The sequence below is a fragment of the Staurois parvus genome, unplaced genomic scaffold (assembly GCF_062004578.1).
Source record: "Staurois parvus isolate SC_StPar_1 unplaced genomic scaffold, SC_StPar_1.0 ptg000025l, whole genome shotgun sequence".
In the NCBI taxonomy this organism is placed as follows: domain Eukaryota; kingdom Metazoa; phylum Chordata; class Amphibia; order Anura; family Ranidae; genus Staurois; species Staurois parvus.
The window spans coordinates 7,699,385-7,712,953 of NW_028317821.1; the positions used below are offsets into that span (position 1 = coordinate 7,699,385).

At 41.3% G+C, this 13,569-nt stretch overlaps 1 protein-coding gene across 2 annotated transcripts in view; it reads right to left on the reverse strand.

Annotated features, from left to right (window-relative positions):
* The window catches only part of GNPTAB (N-acetylglucosamine-1-phosphate transferase subunits alpha and beta), a 114,252-nt gene that overhangs the window by 80,795 nt on the left and 19,888 nt on the right, over positions 1-13,569 (reverse strand). For both annotated transcript variants that reach the window (XM_089651805.1, XM_089651806.1), the window contains 3 exons: positions 13,108-13,319; positions 9,424-9,488; positions 2,785-2,919 (listed from right to left, as the gene is read on the reverse strand). In XM_089651805.1, coding sequence (XP_089507931.1) covers positions 2,785-2,919; positions 9,424-9,488; positions 13,108-13,319 — 412 coding nt within the window. The remainder of the gene's footprint in view (positions 1-2,784; positions 2,920-9,423; positions 9,489-13,107; positions 13,320-13,569) is intronic.

Consider the following 13,569-nt stretch of genomic DNA (forward strand, 5'->3'; position numbering starts at 1 on the left):
ATTGTACGCCCCTTGAGGGTTAGATACTGATGTGAATGTACAATATATATGTAAAGCACTGCGTAAATTGATGGCGCTAAATAAGTAGCTGTAATAATTACTGAACAACTACAATGCTCTCTGTCAATCCAAAATGTTAATAAACATCAAACCTGAATATTTAAGAACATAAAAGTGAGGTTTTGGCTGTCTTAAGAGCATATCTATGTGTGCACAATTATTGGGCCACTATTAGTGTGCAGAATTATTATGTAACTACATGAAAAATTTCCCATCTCAATTGTTTATTTTCATCTGTTAACGTGAGAATAATAAACAAACTCCTCAAAGTTTACAAATAAACATTTCTGCCATTTCAGAAAAAAAAAAAAAAATACATCAGTGACCAATAATGCCACCCTTCTTTTCAATAACATAATAAGCCCTTTTCAATAACAGTCATAAGCCTTCCATTCATGGAGTCTGTCAGTTTCCTGTTCTATTGACTATCAACGTTTTGTGCAGCAGCAACCACAGCCTCCCAGATACTGTTCAGAGAGGTGTACTGTTTTCCTTCACCGTATATATCCAGTTTAAGAAGGGCCCACAAGTTCTCAATAGGGTTTAGGTCAGGTGAGGAAGGGGGCCATGTCATTATTCTTTCTTAAGGCCTTTACTGGTTAGTCATACAGTGGAGTACTTTGATGCATGTGATGGAGCATTGTCCTGCATAAATATCATGGTCTCCTTGAAAGATGCAGACTTTTTCCTGTATCACCGCTTGAAGAAAGTGTCTTCTAAAAACTGGCAATAGGTTTGAGAGTTGATTTTGAGTCCATCTTCAACCTGAAGAGGTCCAACTAGCTCATCTTTAATAATACCGGCCCATACCAGTACCCCACCTCCACCTTGCTGGCATCTGAGTTGAAGTGGAACTCTGTGCCCATTACTGATCCAGCCATGGGCCCATCCATCTGGTCTGTCAAGAATCACTCTCATCAGACTGTAAAACCTTTTTACAATTTTTGACTTTTCAGACTCCGTTAAAGTGATTCTAAAGGCTTGCGTTTTTTGTTTTTTAAGAAAAAAATAACAAAACATGTTTATAATTATCTGCTGTGTGCAGTGGTTTTGCACAGAGCAGCCTGGATCCTCCTCTTCTTGGGTCCCTCGCAGGCTCTCCTGGCTCCTCCCTCCTGTCAGGTGCCCCACAACAAGCAGCTTGCTATGGGGTACCCGGTGCATAGAATGCATGAAGGTAAAAAACCTTGAGCCCTTAGAACCACTTTAAATCTCTTTTTTGGCCCATTTTACCTAAGGAAAAGAAGCTGCCTAATAATTATGCCCACCTTGATATAGGTTGCTCTCCTTAGGCCACACCCTCCCTCGTTACACAAATATGCAACACCTGATATGCTTAAATTCAATAAGCATTCAAGTTTATACAGATTGGAGTTGGATAATATGCATATAAATTATGTTTACGTTTGTTTAAAGTTTGCTGCACAACATTTAGAAAGCCTGTGAAATACTGGGAGAATACAGTCTGGACAGATGAGACCAAAATGTAATTCTTTGGATGCCATAATACACACCATGTTTGGAGGTCAATTGGCACTGCACCCCAAAAACACCATACCAACAGTGAAGTTTGGAGGTGGGAACATCATGGTTTGGGGCTGTTTTTCAGCATACGGTATTGGAAAACTTAATTCCATTGAAGGAAGGATGTATGGAAAAATGTACCAAGACATTCTTGATAAAAATCTGCTGCCATCTATCAGGACAATGAAGATGAAACAAGGGTGGACATTTCAGCAAGACAATGATCCCAAACACAAAGCTAAGGAAACGCTCCATTAGTTTCAAAGAAAGAATAGAAAAAAATAAACTGCAAGAATGGCATAGCCAATCACCTGACTTGAATCCAATAGAAAATCTATGGAAAAAACTACAGATCAGAGTTCATAGAAGAGGGCCACAAAACCTTAAAGATTTGAAGACTGTTTGTGTGGAAGAATGGGCCAAAATCACACCTGAGCAATGCATGCGACTAGTTGCTCCATACAGGAGGCGTCTTGAAGCTGTCATTACCAACATAGGATTTTGTACGAAGTATTAAATAAATTTCAGTTGGCGTGTTCGATACTTTTTCCCTGTGTCACTCTATTTTATTACACATAACTTAAGCAACCTCTAAGATGGCCATAGATGGATCGAAATTTGGCCGGTTCAGCACGGACCTGTTCAAAAGCAGTCGATCTAATGATCTACTGCTTACAAAAGGGCTTGCCATAAAACTTTAGTTCAATCAGCACTGTAGTCAATAAGCTGCAGAACTGAGCAGTGTATTCTGAAAATGGAGGAGTGCAGTTGTCAGAATACAATGACACAGAGGGGAGGGTTCCCACATCCACTTTTATTGTGTAGCTGGGGCAATCGGTTCAGTTTTGCTCCTAACAAGAGTGCCTTTTATCTTATTGCTATACAGCCAGTGCTCTTGATATATCAAAGACTAAATTTTGGATTCAATCTAGGTACCGTAGTTCCAATAGTCTGTAGTGGTGGCACTACTATAAAATGTCTGCTGCTTTTGGCACCACCATTGCTTAGAATAATTTACTTAAAGAGGTTTTTTTTTAATTGGATGTGACCTATGACCTAGAACACATATGTGGGTTTGGCAATATACTTTTTTTTTTACAATACTTAATAAACACATACAAACATATTCAGGAAACATGCAAAAACTGGAAGCAGAAGACTAGTTTGTGAGTATGTGTATTTTCATTAAATGTAACATACTTGTTTAATCTTGGATGATAAACTCCCAGGTAGTTTTGACTTCAGTTGATTTGTATCCTTAAACGTAGCTGGGAATCCACTTAGAAAAACTAAGTCATTCATAACCACTAACCCGGGGGCTTCTTTATCTGTAGTCTGTAAGAACAAGACAATGCATCAGATGATATATTCAGTACAGTTCATGAACGTGCAGCAACGATGGTGTATAAGCTGGTGTGTAGTTGCCTGCTGCTGGTACATATGCCAGTTGTCCCTAATGCATTTCATGACGGGAGATCATCTTAAGCCCCTCACTACATCTCGGGAAAAAGGTCATGTTAATTTGCACTACCCAACATTTTGGATGCACAGCTTCAATATAGCAACACTTTTTGTACAAAATGTAACATTCTTCTGTGTTATCAAGCTCCTGCTGCCATGAAAGTCCAGGTCAAAAGCTGTACTCCAATTAAACATATTGGCTACCTGGTAGACTCATTGTTGAATACAACAGTGAAAACAGCAATAACAAAATGATTTCAGACTAGGTGTTCTAACATTTCTATACTTTTGCTTTCTCATTCCTAGTATTCTTTTTACTGCTCAAATGAATAAGCCCATAACATACATACTGTATTTACTTAATACCTTTTAATCTTTTTCTCTTTGTGCTCTTTGCTTATATAACTGATTTATTTTTATGAGTTTTGAATGTTGTAATTGGGATAAAATCAATAATTACACAAATACCATTTGATTGAATCAGTTGCTGCAGTAAATATTCATGAATTCAAGTTGTTGGATACTAACCAGTTGTGGATACTGGACATACCACACACTACCAAAAAAAGTACACAGAAAGTGTGTGGTACGTCCTGTCCTTCTGCCTTCTCTGACGCTCCCCTCTTCGCAATTGCTGACATTTCCTGAATGTCAAAATGACAGTCGGGAGTTGCGATGTAAATACAGTAGCTGTATTAAAAAAAATGACAATGGAACTTGGTACTTTTTACAAAGTGTAGGCTTACGATTATGAGTTAAGTCCAATGATGTGCAGGTCACCTCGTGGACGTATCGCTATTATTTGCATCTGGCAGGTTTATGGAGCTCTGAAGACAGCTTTCACTATAGTTCTGGGTGTGCCAGCGCTGGACCTTCTGGTCTAATCTACTTCAGCAACAGAGTCAAAGCAGCTGCTATGCCTTCCCCTCCTCTCATCCTGCCCAATCACAGAGGCATTTGTATTATTTGAATTCACAAAATACAAAGGCTTCTGTGAATAGGCAGTGGAGGGGAGGGGCGGGCATTTCAGCAAGGGCTGCAGTTAGAAACCACGAAGCCACATACAGCCAACCTGAAAGCCACCCCCCCCCCCCAAAAGCAGTTTACTTTGCTTCAGTTATGAATGAACACAGTGAGTGATCGAGTGACTGGAACTAGTCACTCATTGTGCTCATTCAGGAAAGAAAGGGGCTGGAGAAATGTGACCCATTTACCAGACCCTTCCCTCACTCTCCGGAAGGATCCTATTGTGTACTTGCAGCTGGCGGTGGGAAGGAGAGGAGGGATGCTGACAGCACTGCGAATAGGCAGTGGAAGGGAGGGGCGGGCATTACAGCAAGGGCTGCAGTTAGAAACCACGAGGCCACATACAGCCAACCTGAAAGCCCCCCCCCCCCCCAAAAGCAGTTTACTTTGCTTCAGTTATGAATGAACACAGTGAGTGATCGAGTGACTGGAACTAGTCACTCGTTGTGCTCATTCAGAAAAGAAAGGGGCTGGAGAAATGTGACCCATTTACCAGACCCTTCCCTCTCACTCTCCGGAAGGATCCTACTGTGTACTTGCAGCTGGCAGTGGGAAGGAGAGGAGGGATGCTGACAGCACTGCGGGGGCACACAGAGAGGGTGATGGGTGTAGTGGGGGGGGGAGGGCAATTACTGGAATGAAACCCCTGTATGGCTCTCTCTGCAGCTGCTGAAAGTCAGCAGGAGGGAGTGGAAAAGATAGCTTTCAGATGCTGCAGAGCCATAGAGGGGATTGGTTCCAGTAAGTGCCCTCCTGCCCTACCGATCACCCTCCCTGCTCACATCCGATTCATCCAGCTGCCTGGGCCCCCCTGCTGGCCTGGGCCCTGCACAGGAGGACTAGTAGCACCCCTTATCCATGGCCCTGATAGCAGCTGTGTGTGCTTCTCCTCTCAGAGACCCAAGTGTCTACTCTGGGAGTGCCATAAACCTCTCAAATGTAAATATTAGAGAGAAGTCCAGGAGGTGGCATTCACCTTATTGGACTTAACTCTTAGTATGCTTGCACATTTTACAATGTTGCTGAATTCCCAGAATTCAGCTTTAATTTTTTTTTTATGTATTCATTCATTTTGTTAGTGTTGCATTAAAAAAGCGCAAACTTAGAAAGTGTGTTTTGTTTAGTTTTGTTAATTTTTGTCTATGGATTGTATATAAAAAAAAAAATCACCAACAGAAAAGAAATAACCAGAAGAATTCCTTGTTTGTCCTAAAAGAAAAAAAAAGGTATATACTGCATATACAGTACTATGCAAATGTTTAGGCAGGTATGAAGAAATGCTGTAAAGAAAGAATGCTGTCAAAAATATATATTTTAATTGTTTATTTTTTATCAATTTACAAAATGCAAAGTGAGCGAACAGAGGAAATATCTAAATCAATATTTGGTGTAACTGCCCTTCAGCTTCAAATCAGCATACATTCTTACACTTGCACACTTTGTACACTTGCACAAAGTAAGGGATTTTACTGCATCAGCAAGGTCTGTCCCAGACAAAGATTTCAAAGCCGACTGGGGCTTCAAGAAGTGCTCTCTGTGTTCAAAGCAGTGTGGCACCCATGGGATAATTTCTCCCCTTCCCACCTTTCTCCAACTGTACTGTTCTGATAGCCTCCCCTCTGTAGCTATGTGACGTTATTATGTTTGTAACCATGCAGATTTTACCATCGATGTGCTCCTTCTCTCTATTTTGTTCTCTTTTAACGTGTTCTCTGTATATATATATATATATATGAAAATCAATAAAAATTGTTAATACAAAAAAAAAAAAAAAAAAAGAAGAGGTGCTCTTCAAGCTCTTTTGAAAAAGCACAAACAAACAGGCAGTGTTGAGGACCTTGGATACAGTGATTGGCCAAGGAACCTAATGCAGCAGATGAAAAACCCATCACACTCACTTCCCTTAGACATCGGAAAATGTCCAGCAGTGCAATTAGCACAGACCTGGTAAAAACTAGTGGGACTCACGTACATCCATCTACTGTCCTGAGAAGTCTGGCCATTAGTGTTCTTCATGGAAAAAATATGGCCAAAAAGCCATACCTCCACCAACATGGAAACAAGGCTGAGCAACTCAACAATGCAAGAAAATATAGTTACTGAAGCGCAGAAAAATTACATCAGGAGCTCTGGACTAATGAGTCACAAAGTGAAATATTTGCCTGCAGAAGGAGGCAGTATGTTCACAAAGGGCTGGAGAGCAGAGGTTCCTTGAAAATTTGGGGATGCAATTCTGCAAATGGAGTTGGAGATTTGGTCAGGATCAATGGTGTCCTCAATGCTGAGAAATATAAGTAGATACTTATCCAACATGCCATACCATCAGGGAGGTGTGTCATTGACCCCAAAAGTATTCTGCAGCAGGACAATGACCCCAAACATACAGACAATGTCATTAAGAACTATCTTCCTTGTAAAGAAAAACAAGGAGTCCTGAAAGTGATGGTTTGACCCCCACAGAGAAGAATTTGAAGCAGCCTACATCCACAGAAGTCCTGTGGTTAGTTCTCCAAGACAATTGGAACAACCGACGTACCAAATTTCTTCAAAAACTGTGTAGAAGTGTACCTAGAAGAATTGATGCTGTTTTGAAGGCAAAGGGTGGTCACACCAAAGTTGGTTACCAGGTTTGCACACACCTCAGGAGGGATTTTGGTCCACTCTTCTTTACAGATATTCTGTAAATCCTTAAGGTTCCTTGGCTGTTGCTTAGCAACTCGAAGATTCAGCTCCCTCCATACATTTTCTATAGGATTACAGTCCAATGGCTAGGCCACTCCATGACCTTAATGTGCTTCTTCTTGAGCCACTCTTTTCTTGCCTTGGTGGTATGTTTTGAGTCATTGTCATGCTGGAAGATCCATCCATGACCCATCTTCAGTGTTCTGGCTCAAGGTTCACATCCAAGATTTTACAATACATGGCCCCATCCATTGGCCCCTCAATGCAGCAAAGTTGGCCTGTACCTTTAGCAGAGAAACAGACCATAAGCATAATGTTTTCACCTATGTGCTTGACTGTAGGGATGGTGTTCTTAGGGTCATAGTCAGCATTTTTCTTCCTCCAAACACGGCGAGTCAAGTTAAGGCCAAAAAGCTCAATTTTGGTCTCAACTAACCACATCACTTTCTCCCAATCTTTCTTTGAATCATTTAGATGTTCATTGGCAAACTTCAGACGTGCCTGTACATGTGACTTTTTGAGGAGGGGGACCTTGTGGGTGCTACAGGATTTCAATCCATGGCGGCGTATTGTGTTACCATCCTTACCTTGCATGGAGCTCCAGACCGAGGGTGATTGATGGTAATTTTGTATTTCTTCTATTTGCAAATAATTACTGCAACAGTTGTCTCTGTAGCAATCGTGCACACCAAGATGGACGCGGTCCTCCATCTTGTTAAGAATTTTCCATGCTGTATCATCTCTACTCCTAAATCAGCTTTCCTCATCCCCCCCTCCCTCTCTGTTGAGTGACATATGGTCTGTTTGATGCAGATCACAGGCAGCAAACTCCATGGGAGGGCATCATGGCTATAAATCCCACAACCGAGCTGGGGCCTAGCTGTCTGTTAGCTGTGCAATCTGGGATATCGTAAAACCATAAACAAAGTCCTTCACTGAGTTCAAAGACATTCCAGATAAGTCATAAACCAGACACCACATTCAACATCCATTTTCCCCTATGATTACATATCTTGGATTATGAAAGACTTACACAAACATGGAGCCCATATTTGGACAGCTCACTTTGAGACCAGTCTCCTGGTATATTACACCCCCTATCTGACATATACAGATGAGCAGAAAATTATATCTCCTGAACCATTAAAGCGGATGTTTCATATCTAACGGTTCAGCCGAAGATTCTGCGTAATAATCTACTCGTGGATAGGATGTTGTATGTATCCAGGGTAAATTATGAACCATAATATAATTTGTGCAGGCTTTGGTCATAGCCTGAAGTCTCCACCTACAACTCCCTCCCCAAATGAGGCGATTGGTTTACTGCTCCAGGGAGACACCCTGTGGAGCTGCTAGAAAAAGCTAGGCTAAGTTGAGGTGTGTGAGAGTAGAAGTTGAAGTTCTCCCTTTTTTAACATCGGAACTAACAGTGGGAGATAAGAAATCGTTTTGGCTCATGAAACCTGATCTGCTTAAACCAGGACGTTTGGCAAGTACTTTAACCCTCCAAACTCCTTTCTGTTATCTCTTTGCTGTGCTATTGTTTTCTGTATATTTATATATATATTGGCTACATCTTTTTCTGTAAATATTTTTATTGCACCCTTTTGACTTTTTAGCAATAAATCTTACTTTCTGAAAGTGTTGAACTGTTTCTAACGCTCTTTAATGCAAACTACGAATTCCTGCCTCTGAAGAGCGCTACTGTGTGTGTGTTTAAAACTTCGGTATATCGCTGCCTGCGGTGACAGTGGTATACCGACAATTATTCAAACATCATAGTGTTATTGCTGATATTGCCGAGTTTCCTCTTTCTCTGTACAAAAAGGTGGTGGCAGTGTGAAGGGTTAATTGCGTAATTAACCTGACCCAGTAACAATTGCGCTCAGGCTGCAGGTACATCAATTGTGGTCCGCTGGAAAATCGTTGTGAAGGCTGCAGCTGGGCGTGGCATTGTTACACACGTGACAGCGTGGTTTTAGATTGGCTAGTCCTTCGGTCACGAGTTTAGGGAGAAGGGCTGGAGTCTGACGCCACGATCGTCACAGTCTCTTTCTCACCAAGCTTCTAGCTGATGGTCCTGTAGCCCATTCCAGCCTTGTGCAGGTCTACAATCTTGTCCCTGACATCCTTTGACAACTCTTTGGTCTTGCCCATATTGGTGAGGTTTAAATGGAAGAAAGAGGTTCTTTGGACAGGTGTCTTTTATACACATAACGAGTTGTCGTTAGGAGCACCTTCTTAAATTGACAGGACTAATCTGTGTACCATATGAGCACATAGCCAGTCTGTGGGAGCCAGAATTATTGTTGGCTGGTAGGGGATCAAATACTTATTTTACTCACTAAACTGCAACTCAAATTATAACATTTGTATCATGTGTTTTTTCTGGATTTTTGGTTGATATTCTGTCTCTATCATTTAAAATACACCTATGATAAAGATTATAGACCCTTCATTGTTTTATAAGTGGGCAAACTTACAAAACACGGAGGGGATGAAATAATATTTTTTTCCGTGTGTGTATTCTACACATACTCACACATGTATATATATATATTTATATTAGTTATTGCAAAATCAACAGGCTAACAACATATAAATTGTGTGTTCCGGTGTGAAAGCTGAAGTGGTTAGGATACACATTTTGTTATTTTCAAATGAACATACCATATAGGCTCTCCAGATGGTTTCCTTGCTTGTTTCAAACAAAGCATTCAGTTGTGCAGTTTCCGCTATAGAAAAGGAAAATAATATAGAAAAAGAAAACCTTACAAAAAGTTGAGCATTGTTTAAAGAATAAATTGTATAATAAACTGCTTTGTTTAATTTTAGAGACATAAGGAATGGTTAAAACCCCTGCCAGTACTTCTGTTGTACTGTACAGTCTCCTTCAGATATACCACCATCTACAGTACAAGGGCATGCCTGATTGGTAAAGTTGATTGTACAGAAATTGTACAGGCACATTGTAAAGTATGTAGTGAGCCTCAGCCAGTTGCCCATTGAAAGATTCCCTTCACCTTCTGTTTAGGTGACAACCATGAAACTTTGGACTTCCCATCGCTTTCAGTCCAAGCAACAATGGTCACTGGGGCAAATAGAAGGGATGACTCTCCCCAGCTGGCACACAGGCAAAATTTAAGTTTTAGCCATTCCTTTTCTATTTGGAAGTTGGGATTTGGAGTTATGCATGGGACAAAATTTTCAGCAATAACCTACAAAAATTATATAAAATTTCAGTTCTCTTAAGTTAATGAAATCAGATATTTCAATTAGTATTTGCTAATGCTTCTGTTGCATAGAAATTCATGATACCTAACCCTTTGCAAGCACAGTCAATAACAGAGATGTAGGTTTTTATCTCCTCTGTGTCAGGGCAGGAACGCTGGAATGGGCAGGCAGGCCTATGGTACGGTCACGCTGCGACTGACGACAGCCACTACCCACAGACCAGAGTCCCTCAGGGCGCGGAGTCTAAGCCCCAGGCTACCCTTCACCAGGGCCCCTGATGGTGGGGATGGACTTGACGCAGCCTGAGACCAGGTCACGGCCCCCGAGTGACCCCAGCTGCGATAACGACTGCCGCCAATGGCGTACAGCTGGTGGGAGCTAGATGGGAACACGAGTAGAGTAATCAGACAAGCCAGGTCAATAACAACGGAGCAGACAGTACTAGACGGTAGGCAAAGAATACTCAGGTCACGGGCCGGGTTCAGCAACGGAAGGTCAGGTAAAGGGTTAACGCAGAGAGTAGTTTTGTCCAAGCCGAGTCGGTTACCAGGAGAGCAATGGGAACAACACAAGAGCTTGCAACAGGGCAACATACAGGACACAAGTGCAGAGCACACTTGCAGACAGCAGGTTTAAATGTGCTCAACCACACCCTTCTGAGGAGGAGCCGCAGAAGCCTGAAGGCATAAAGGTTCCCACCATGCTTTGCAGAAAACCAAGATGGATGCCAGCTCATGGAGATGCACCAGCTCTTAAGAAAGGTAGGACCTTGACAGTCTGACACATCTGGACAGCCTGCAGTGCTCCCTCCATTGCCTCTCCTGGCCCATCACTGTGTTCCCTTCTGCTGTCTGCAAGTCTCTGTGAGTTACAGCGGGGAGCAGTTCAGTTGCATCTCCCTGTGGCAAGCATCAGAACTCACTGCTGTTACTGATAATGCGTAGGCACTACTAAACAAAGCTTTAGGTGTTGATTTGAAAGCTTCAAGGGCAGCTTTGGTGAAGTCAGAACCAGTAAATGGCCTTCTACAGAAAGCCTCTGACACTCCTAAAAGTGTCAAAGGGTGAAAAAAACTAAAACTATAATAGGTAAAAACCATAATATATTGATATAGCAAGGGCAGCATTCATATGTGCTAATTTCATATATGTGAACAACCTAAAAAACATTATCTGATGAGAATGCTTCTTAAAAATCTCCTTCTGAAAATGCTGGTTGCTGGCTGCAAACCCTCTTGTATTTAGGACAGCAAGTCAGCATGACAACCAAGAAATTAGCACTTTTGCAGCAATTGCAGCCCATAGTTCTATAGTTGCCACAGTTCTCTCAAGTAGTATTTGTGAGTTTCCATTTCTATACTTAAACACACAATAACCCTGGACACAGCTGCCTACTCCTCTTGTCCCTCCCCTTGCCCATAACATACAGAGTAATAAATGATAACCCAAAAGCTCCAATAAAAATGTAAAGTGAGACACACCAATGGAAATAGGAAATGTACAAAACTGGTACACCAAGTTAACTTGATATCCATTATGACCGTTAAACTTTAGAATGGCATTAATCAGTCACTTGAGTATAGTATACCTAGTACACCTATGAATAAGATATGGAATACTAGACCAACCTACATATGTCTAATACAATAAACCTTTATCTGCTTGAATGGCTATGAGTGTTTTTTTTTTTGTTAAAAGAACCGAACATAAATCCTACTGTGAAACGGTGGGAGGTATTTACTAAAACTGCATGATGCAGCTCTGCATAGAAACCAATCAGCTTCCAGGTTTTTACGGCAAAGCTTAAATGAACAAGCTGAAGTTAGAAGCGGATTGGCTACCATGCACAGCTACACCAGATTCTGAGTGCAACAGTTTTAGTAAATCTACCCCACTATTTCTAAAATATCACTGAAGTAGTCTACTATGAATGAGGTTGGTAGGTATCAATCCAAGGTAACTCATCCTTCTCTTTCACATGTTGCATTTTCATACAGTGAAGGAAATAAGTATTTGATCCCCTGCTGATTATGAATGTTTGCCCACTCACAAAGAAATGGTCAGTCTAAAAATCGAATGGTAGGTGTATTGTAACACTGAGAGACAGAATAGCAACAAAAAATTCAAAAGAAATGCATGTCTAACAAATTATGCACTGATTTGCATGTTCATGAGGGAAATAAGTATTTGACCCCCTATCATTCAGCAGGATTTCTGGCTACCAGGTGTCTTTCATACAGGTAACAAGCTGAGATTGGAAGCAGTCTTTTAAAGGGAGTGCTGCTAATCTATTTTTGTTATCTGTACCTGTACCTTGTTACCAGTGCATAATTTGTTAGACATACATTTCTTTTGAATTTTTTGTTGCTATTCTGTCTCTCAGTGTTACAGTATACCTACCATTCGATTTCTAGACTGATCATTTCTTTGTGAGTGGACAAACATTCAAAATCAGCAGAGGATCAAATACTTATTTCCTTCACTGTAAATATTTGCAGACACCCTCTATGTTGGCAAGTTATCTTTTCCTCATGTGACCAGTTAACTTGAAATGTATGAATTGAACATTACTAATGTAAAAACAGGGTCCTGAAGCCCTGTTCACACTGATGCACTTTTACCCCACTATAACGCACGGCTTCTGCTGTGTCAAATCACAGCAGAAGTGTGCGCCCCCTACAACGGAAGTGCAAAATCAGCAAAAACACACCTTCCATTATAAGTCAATGAAAACGCACCATGGTGTGTTTTTTTGAGGCACGTCAATTTTTTCTCTGGTCACAAGGGATAAAACCGCCTGCAAAGCACATTTAAAACAAATATGCGATGCATTACGCGTTTTTAATTTAATGCGATGCATTAAAAGTGCGATATGCGTTTTCAAAAGCCAAGTGCATCAGTGTGAACCGACTCTAAGAAGTATTGAAAATTCCAAATATTCTTGCCATTAAATCCTGGATATGTTTTAACTGTCCTTAAATAACAAAAAGGCTAAACACGGAGGATAAAGGTTGAAATTTGTGTGAAAAGATACCAGCAAAAATGCCCAGGTGGAAAGGCCAGACAGATCTCTTTAGACTAGAATGTCTTGACCAGTTAATTTATGGCTTGGCATACTTACCGTCCTGCTGTGTGTCAAAGACAAGGACTGTAACATTGGTTGATGGATTCTTGGGTTTAGCAACATGAAATAGTGAGATCGCTGCATGGAAGAAAGGCTGAGAAGACTGCAGATCCTTTAGAGTAGTATTGGGAGGAAGGGATGGATCCAGTACCAACATTGGAACCCGAATACAGTGTGTAAGAAGACACTCCAGCATCTTATCACTAGAACTGAGCAATGGATGCATTAGGCAATGAACAACGTTAGTCTGTACATAACAAATATAAGGCTTACAGATGTGATAGGAAACCAGAAGACACACAGAGAGTGGCTCAGCCCCACCCCTGCTTCCTCCTTACTGACTGTGAGGTGTGCTGCTGTGTCTCAGCCAATGAGGAGGGAGAGACCCGGGAGAGCTGCTGCTCTTGTGCACAATCGCTGGATCGAGATCGGGCTCATGTGAGTATCGGGGGGAGGGAG